This window comes from Mchenga conophoros, linkage group LG12, assembly GCF_057382185.1.
Source record: "Mchenga conophoros isolate Kocher_MC1m ecotype Shallow Benthic linkage group LG12, M_conophoros_male_GT1.1, whole genome shotgun sequence".
Taxonomy (NCBI): Eukaryota; Metazoa; Chordata; class Actinopteri; order Cichliformes; family Cichlidae; genus Mchenga; species Mchenga conophoros.
In genome coordinates this window covers 26718611-26727686 of record NC_140537.1, presented here as the reverse complement: position 1 = coordinate 26727686, position 9076 = coordinate 26718611, and the positions used below count along the sequence as shown (strand labels likewise).

The following is a 9076-nucleotide window of genomic DNA, read 5'->3' as shown; positions in this document are numbered from 1 at the left end:
TCTAGAGTAAAAACAGCTACTCTTAGGACCACATGAATCCCGAAAAGCTACTGACTGTTTAAAACAATGTTTCAGATTAATGCAATACCATGCAAAAGTCTTAAGTCACCAATTTCTTTATGTTTTGCAGTGAAAATGGGAAACACTTGCAGTGATTAATTAAAATATGTGCAAGCATACATGAAAATCCAGTAAATAAGGGAGAAAAAAAACCCCTACAAATTTCAACAAGCTTGAAAATTGACGTCTAATATGATCAATTTTGCTGTGCATCATAGCCTGAACTCGGTTAGAAAGGCTTTCTTGTTATTTCTTCAGGAATAGTTAACCAGGTTTCTTAAAGGAGTCTTTTGGATGTTGGGTGTCTTTTGTCCGTCAAGATCACTGCATCAATATTACTGAAGCAAATTTGGATTCATCACTCCACAAGTCCTGTTGCCATTGCTTTTCAGTCCAGTTCTTGTGAAATGTGGCATACCTCAGCCTTTTCTCCCTGCTTAAGAAAGGGTTCATGTCAGCCATCCTTCCACTGAGACCATTTCCAAACATTAGCTGGATCATCTGAAGGGATCTCTCAGGATCCTGTTGCTAGATTTTCTTATGGATATCACTTATAGAGAGTTTTTTTAGGCCTGTCAGATCATCTTTTGTTCTCCGTTCGTCCAATTTCCTCCATTTTTTAAGGCCACACTGCACAAAGTGCTGAGGTATTCCAAGTTTCAGGCTAATAGATTTTTGGGAATCACGTTGTTAGTACCAAATACTATTTGAAGCCTTTCAAACTGTGTTATTGTTGGTATTTCAGGTAGATATAATTAATGAAATGGGAACAAATTGTATCTTTTTACAACAGGCTGCTGGTAACAAAGTGCCTAAAGAGATACATTTTAAAACCGGTTCTTTGCCAAGTTGTTTGTGATGTAGACACAACACTGGTTAATTCCTTGAGTTAGGTGCCTTTTTCATGCTTGAATGATTCATAGCTCAGTGTTAAGTTGCCCAATAAACAAAAATAATGTCTATGAAAATGGTCAGGCATAAAGACATAAAGAGGAACTTTGAAAGACCTTAGGAAATCCAGGTGAATTATTGTTCAATACATTTTCTTTTTAAATACAAACTCTATTTAAACCCTAAATATAAAGGAATGACAGGTGACTCGAGACTTTTGCACAGACCTGTATATTCAGCAATGCTCCATCCGTGCAGGTGGAGAAGACAGCAGCCACCTTTCCAAGGGCACAGACAGGCGCGCCTGTTTTATATTACTGCTTATCCGGATGACGGCTGTTTCACCAGGATGGCACGAGAGCTAAAGTGAAGTGATCACCCCGCCCTGTCAAGCTGGCAGGGTTAGGCACAACGCGCGCTCTGTTAGTGTGTCACGTGACCGGGGGAAAAGAAGAAAAAAGAAAGAGGCGAGGAAGAGAGAAAGGGAAAAGCAAAAAAAGAAAAAAAAAACTGTGGGACTATCCGCTTGGAAGAAGAGGGAGGTTTTCTGTTTACGCGCAGGTAATGAATACTAACACTTAGCTGGTTATTATAATATTGTCCTAACTTGTGAGAGTCCACCTCTAGCAGCTCGTCTGCAGTCTGCCGGCTGGATAGACGTTGGATGCATGTTTGTTTCCACGAAAGAGGCTAAAGGCGTGAAGCTAGTTGGCACTGAGAGATGTGCCTTCAAGCACGCTCGTTCGTGTTGCTCTCGCTGTGTTACTGAAGGCCAGCACGAATTCCTGTAAAGTGCTGATGTGTCAAATGCTTGTGACCAGTCAGCCCTCCTTGATGGTGAATCACTCGCTCCAAAAAAAGCACGAAGCGGTGGAAAAAACTTGCGGCTAATAATCCTCTTAACGTCTAAAACGAGCGAGGACGCTGAACTGGCCGCTTCCTCTTGGATTCTGTCGTTTATGCGGCTTCCTGAGTGTAAAATAAACGTGAAATAAAACTCGTTACTTTGGTCTTTTTTAGTATTTAGTCGAGAAGGGCGAAGAAGTCAGAAGAAGTGGGAGACTGTTCAGTTAAGAGCTCCAGATGTGATGGGAGGACGGACGTGGATGTCGGCTGGATATGAGACAAGCACGTAAGTGAGGGATGGGTTTTGTTTGGACGGTCAGTAAGCAAGACATGTTTTTATTTTCTTTTTAGTCTAATTTCAGCTGTTTTAAACTCTTACTTATACTTTTTCCTTACTTGCATATTAATTTTTCAGGAGTAGATTTAAGAAGTTAAGAATCTGTGTTACAAACACTTTTGTTATTCCTTTCTTTTTTTAAATGGTCTGGAGCATTGGCTGTCGAGGCTTTCCGAATGTCTCTCAAAGTTTTTCTTTGGCTCTTTTTCACTCATTTTCAGGGAAGTCTTTTACTTGTTTGTTAGGTCACTTAACACTAACCTATGAGTCATTAAAGCATAAAAAAAGGCACCTGACTCAAAGGATGAACCAGGGTTCTGTCTACAACTTGTCTGACAACTTGGCAAAGAACCAATTTTAAATTGTGTCGTCAGGAAATTTGTTACTAGCAGGCTGTTGCAAAGACACCTAATTTGTTCCCATTTCCTCATATGAATCTGTGAAAAATGCCAAAGATAACAGTCTGAAAGGCACACAAATGACATGCTTGCACCAAAGGTTGATTCCAAAAGAGCTAGTAGCTGAAAGCATGGTATACAGTGTGTCCCTAAAGCACATGAGGAAACTGGACAAGAGGAGGAAAAAAGAAGAAGAGGCAGGTTTAAAAAAAAAAAAAAAAAACTACGGCAGATGAACAGTATCTAAAAATGATGAACAGTGCTCCAAAGAAACAGAAAAGAAATCTGACACAAGATCTGAGGGATGCATCTGGCTCTTTAGTTGATCCATCTATTCTTCCATGAAGCCTTATCAGAAATGGCCTCAGTGGAAGAATGGCAGTCAATAAGCCATTTTTTTAAGGAAGGGAAACACAAAAGGCAAAGGAATGCCAAATTACAGAAGAACTGAAAATCAGTGGAAACGGGTCTGATGGAAGCAATTATTAGTGATTACTGAAACAATGATCTTAACAAAGAACACAACAAAAGGCAGCCAACATCCAGAGAGGAGCTCTGAATGTCTTCGACACTGTATAAGCTGTATTTCCTGTCATGTTTGCATGTTTCAGTAAATCACTGCAACTGTTTACCATTGTCCTTGCAAAATATATATAGACATGTGGGGTGACTAGAGACCTTTGGAAAGTACTTATATCTCAGTTAACTAAAATACTGTTTCATATCTAAGTTATTATAGTTTTAATGAACTATAATAAACTTAGTGCATACTCAATGAACCTGAAGCTTTTTAATTGGTTTCTCCTGTTTTTATTCTGATGTTGGAAGAAAATAAGAAACATGAGTTATAGCATGTGCAAAGGTGAATTTGTCTGATGGGGTATTGATGCCCATTTTGGGAAAACTATCGACGTGGGGTTTCCCCTGTATCCTAAGGCAGTACACATCTAGTTTAAATTTTAAAAAGGAAAAGAAAAGAAAAAACATTTGTAGAATTTCAAGGACTAGAAAATGAAGGAATCTCGAGCACTCGGAGGAGCCTTGCTTGACCATCAAGGAGCTACAGAGAATACACCAACGTGGACATCCTGCTCCACCACCTTCCTACGCTCCACTGTCTTCCTTTTTCCAGCCCGATCTTCCACCACATCTTCCTCAATGACTTCCACTGCCTCCCAGACAAGTTTCCCTTCCAGCTTACTCTCATGGTCCTCAGATAATAGCTTCATTACCAAAAAGCGAAAGCTATAATACAAACAAGCTATTAACTACCATCAAAATAATAAAGTGCCTTACTTCTGTTTCCTAACAAGATTAAAATTGGATTAGCAGGAGATAATCTGAGCCCCAGTTTACAGTTGAACATGTGATTAAACAGCATGTAACGCACTAATCTGTCCATGCTGTGCAAGTTAGACTTTCAATTTGTCTTGCACCTGCAGGGGGTTGCAGTATTTATGTGTGCTACAGCGCTCTGTTGGTGTTATGACAGGCAAAACAAAGTAAATGGACAGTGTTTACATTGGCAGGATGTCTCAGCGGGGAGAAGAAGAACAGGAATAGGTTGAAGTCCACTTTTCAAGCATGTGCCCTTTCTAAAGTTCCCAAGAGTGCAAAATTCAGTCACTCGTTTTTAACTCCTGCCCCACGGCTCTGACCTTTTCTGAAAGGAGAAATGCAAATAGACTGTTATTGAAGAACTTATTATAACTACTTTACAGTGTCAGTGAACCACAATTTAGTATGGTACTGTGATAAAGTTTTTTTTTTCTTTCAGCAAACATAGATAAGCACAAGTTAAAGTTGGCAGGAAGTACACTGTGCAGGTTCTTGTTGTACCTTTTGAGTATGAGCTGATAAATTTAACCTTGTGATGACCTCTGACTTTGTAATATTCTTAGGTAAATAAATCTGAAACGGAGGAGGGGAGAAGATGAAGCTGAACGAGCGCAGCATGGCGCACTACGCCACCTGTGATTCACCACCAGACAAGACGGGCTTCCTGTTCAAAAAGGGGGAGCGCAACACTGCTTATCACCGCCGTTGGTTTGTCCTGAAGGGTAACATGCTCTTCTACTTCGAAGAGCGCGACAGCCGAGAGCCCATTGGCGTCATCGTTCTTGAAGGATGCACCGTGGAGCTGTGTGAGTCGACCGAGGAGTTCGCCTTTGCCATCAAGTTTGATTGCGCCAAAGCTCGTGTGTACAAGATGGCTGCTGAGAACCAAGCAGCCATGGAGTCCTGGGTGAAAGCGCTGTCAAGGGCCAGCTTTGACTACATGAGGCTGGTGGTGAAAGAGCTGGAGAGGCAGCTGGAGGAGATCCAGGAGGCTGCCGGAGGCAGCTTTGTTGGGGCTGGAGTTGGAAACCTGCAGGGCAGGCCCAAGTCCTCAAAGCGAAACCATATGGGACGGTCCAGGTCTGGAGCATCTTCTTCTTCATCTTCCTCGTCCTCCATATCATCGTCATCATCAAGTGTCCCTCCCATGTCAGCCTCCTTCTCTGCCCAGAAGAACCAACAGGATGAGCTGCAGCTCATCTCTGGGCCCTCCAAGGAGAATGGTGTTGCATGGAGTAAACCACCAGCTGCCTTGGCTAACGGCTTTGTGGAGGGAGCTTCATCCTGTGCGGTATGGGAAAGCTCCGGGGACCCTGCAAATGTCACTGGATACGGAGCTGATGGAGCGAGGGCTCCGCCTGTGCCTCCCCGGAGAAAAGGTGCTTCTCTGGAAAGCCCCGTATGCCCTGGAACCGGCTGCTTCTCCAAACTCCATGACTGGTACGGCAAAGAGGTGGAGGAACTGAGAGTGCAGTGGCTTCAGAGCCAGTAAGCTTACTGAGGTAGATCGCCTCTTTTTCCACAGTATATCATTCCTTCCTGATCATTCTGCAGTGCTTCACCTATCTGAACCCAGCAATAGAGTGAAGTGACTGAATGGAGACTTAACTGCAGTCTTAACTAATGGCAAATGAAGGAAAAAAAAGCATTTGAGATTATTTTAAAATCCTGTCAGAGGGGAAAAACTGCCATAAATGTTAACACTATCCTTTGTATAAGCCAAAAAACACAAAATATGCTCTTTGTCCACAAACCGAGTTATATTTGCCAATTGCAATTTTAAAATCATAATTCTTGTATTACAATCATCAGTTTTTCAAAAATGATGCAATGAGTTTAGCCTTGATTGATCCTTTATTAGATACAAATAAAATAATGCAGCTTTATATTTGCTGTGACCTTTTTCCCTTAATAAGAACCATGACGTTTCTCATTCCTTCCTTATCATTCTGCAGAGTTTGTACATGCAAATTACTTTGTTAATCATGTGGACATTGCAAAAAACAACAGGTAACTGATAAGGTCACAACAGGAAAGTCTTTTTATAAGGAAAAGGAAAAGCATGAGGTGATTTCTGTTGTGTAATAACAATCTGGAGACGTTGCACAAGACAAATCCACAGAGTTTGAAGTTGTTATGTCACATTAACCACGCTATAGTGCAAAGACAATTCTGCAGCTTTATGATTGAAGTCCCAGTTTTGTGCTGTCCAGCTTTCACCCCTTTTGGTGATGCAACTTTTCAAAGCTGCTGGACTGTTTTTGAATCGTGTTCAACCTAATGACTTGGGCTCCAGGACAGTTTTCATATTTCAAGTTATATATTCAGGATTTTCTGTTTTGGTCAAACTCCCGTAACGCTGAGATAATTCACTATAGTAAGGTGCAGGTGTATGTACTGTGTATGGCCATCGCCAGTATTTTTATTGATCTGGGTGACCTGGCCCTTCAAATCTTTAAATAACGAGGGTGAGAAGTGCCACAGTCTACTTGAGGTCCAATATTACCTCAGATATTTCGTTGTCATTCTTGAAACAGGCAAAATTCCTCTAACCACAACAATATAAGGCACAAAAAATGTGTTTTCATTTCATTACTAGGCTACTTATTTCCATATTATGCACTAATGATTAAAGAGGTCATGTCCTCTATAGTAGTTGGGATCAATGCATATAACTTTGATACAGTAATCACTTCTGCAGATATTGACTGACTCTGTCTGCTTCAAACTTCCTTTTACTGAAAGCTTTTATGAATGTCTTTAATATTCTGTTCATTTCCACATTTTTATGCTTTCTGTTTAATTTGTTTCTGCGAAGCACTTTGTATCTTTGTTTAAAAAAGTGCTGCATAAATAAACTTTATTATACATATTACAGTTTCTCTGAATTTCTTTAGGATATTTTTGTCTAAACATTTAACCGTTTTCACCTAATTAGACATAATTTGTAAATGTGAGTCAGTCTGTTTTCGCACACAGTTGCACATTTTGTTTGCTTGTGCGTGTCAGCCATTTTGCTAGGCACGCTCTTTAACATAAGTATCTGATCAGTCAATTGCATGGCAGCAACTCAAAGCATTTAGTCACGTAGACATGGTCAAGGCAACCTCATGAAGTTCAAACTGAGCATGGTTGATCTGGGATTTCCCCCACACTATCTTTAGGGTTTAAAGAGGCTGGTGAGAAAAAGGATGCGTCCAGTGAGCAGCAGGTCTTTGGGCAGAAATTCCTTGCTCATTTCAGAGTTCACAGGAGAATGGGAAGGCAACAGGAATTCAATAAACCACTTTTTACATCCAAGGTACCCAGAAAAGAATATCTGAATGCAGAACACATCTAACCCTAAAGCAGATGGGTTACAGCAGCAGAAGACCATGCCGAGTGCCACTCCTGACAACTAAGAATAGGTGATAACTAACTATGATAGCTGTAATAACTATCAGACTAATTCACCTAAGTTGGAAAATTAAAAAATTAATTTCTAGTGCAACATTCAGATCATGGTCAAAATTAAGCACTGATCAGCCTGATTAGCACATCAGGCTGATGAGTAATGGTGTGGGACATATTTGCTTAGGCCAAGCAAAGCAAATATGAGGATCATTTACATCCCACAGCCTATCTGAGTATTGTTGCCGACCATTCCTTGATGATCAAATCTTCTGAGGGCTCCTTCCAGCAGGATATCACGCCAGTTGGTAAAGCTTTAATCATCTCAAACTAGTTTTTGATCACAACAAGTTGTTCACTGTACAGTCACCACATCCCAGTCCAGTAGAGTTCCTTGTGATGTGGTGGAGCGGGACACTTGTGTCATGGATGTGCCACCAAAAAATCTGCAGCAATTGTGGGGTTGACAGAATTAACAATGCTATACTGAATTTTTTCATTTGAGGAGATCGACTAATAGAAGCCTAGTACAGCAGCAGCCTTTATTGCTGCTCCTCCTGCTGCTTGTTTTCAGCAGAACCCAAGCTAATTGTATTATATTGTAATTACCAGGAAGAAAAGCAAAACTTGAGTCTCATCGCTACAGTTATAACTCATATCATTGCTTTTCTGTACCCCTGTTTATAGCTTGTCTTTCTCACTCATATCTTTCCCAAGGCCTCTGAAAATATCCATCAGTAATTCTCCCTGTTTTAGACCTTTATGTTCACTGCCTGATTATCAAAGTTGACCAAATGTTATTCATTATGTTCAGATTTATGCCTAATGAGCAAAATTAAAATAATATAAAAGTATTCAAGCGAGTTTGAACCTGTTTAAATCCTCCATCCTCCACAGCCTGTCCAATATCCTCCAGGTTACAGAAACTATATGAAGGTCACTCACCTTCATATGGTTCATATGATTCGCTCATATTCTAACAATATTGTTGTCTATGTTTAATTCTGCACAGATTTTTTTCGTAGATGGAACAAACGGTTTTAAGGAATTTTATTAACAGCCCTTTGGGGTACGAGGTGTTGATTTGCAAAGCAGTTTACATGCAGGTCAGGTAGCAGGCCCCCTTAGCACAGTTCTGCTCATCGGAAATAATCCTAAAAGCAGCCAGAGGCAGCAAACTAAAGTCAACCCCTTTTAACATTTTGGGAGAATCTGAATTACAGTCTGGTGAATCGTAGACAGGTCTGTGTGAGTCAGCACTGGCGCTGAAATATGGAAATAGTCTCATGATCAGATCTCATGTGTGCAGAAAAAGGGGCCCATTTAACCTGTTTTTTAAACAATCATCGGAAAGGGTTTTGAGGGATCTTCTCTATATTTTGTGTATTTTCTGTGGCAGTGTGAGAGCTGAGACATGAAGGTCAAAGCAGCAGAATCACTACGCTTTCGGTACCATCACTGCTTTCTCGCCTGTGCCTGTAGCATTGTGACCTGGTCGCTGAAGCTGCTTTCCTTCCTTTCGAGACTCCAAAACCTTTACTCATTTTCACCAGGAGTTTTGTCAAAACTTCAATTAAGAAGCACTGAACTTTTCCAGGTAAGTCGCCACCTTTATTTCCCCCCACAGGCGTGCTTTGCTTCCCGTGTAGAACTTTTGTGCATTGTGGGTGAATTACAATTCACAGTTCAGCACCTGAAGCTTTAATAGGAATTCTGTCTACTGCTCCACCTTTAGTGGCATGACTTTTACAAAAATGCAGGCAAGTAGAGCAGACTAAAGCAAACCACATTGTGATTTTCAACTGGACTCTCTTAC

At 40.8% G+C, this 9076-nt stretch overlaps 1 protein-coding gene across 1 annotated transcript; it reads left to right on the top strand.

The window, feature by feature from the left end:
- Positions 1-1193: 1193 nt before the first annotated feature.
- LOC146562755 (sesquipedalian-1-like) lies at positions 1194-6736 on the top strand. The gene is made up of 3 exons (XM_085294874.1): positions 1194-1512; positions 1972-2083; positions 4434-6736. The coding sequence occupies exon 3, from the start codon at positions 4466-4468 to the stop codon at positions 5360-5362; it is 897 nt and encodes a 298-aa protein (XP_085151000.1). The 5' UTR covers positions 1194-1512; positions 1972-2083; positions 4434-4465; the 3' UTR covers positions 5363-6736.
- Positions 6737-9076: the final 2340 nt, after the last annotated feature.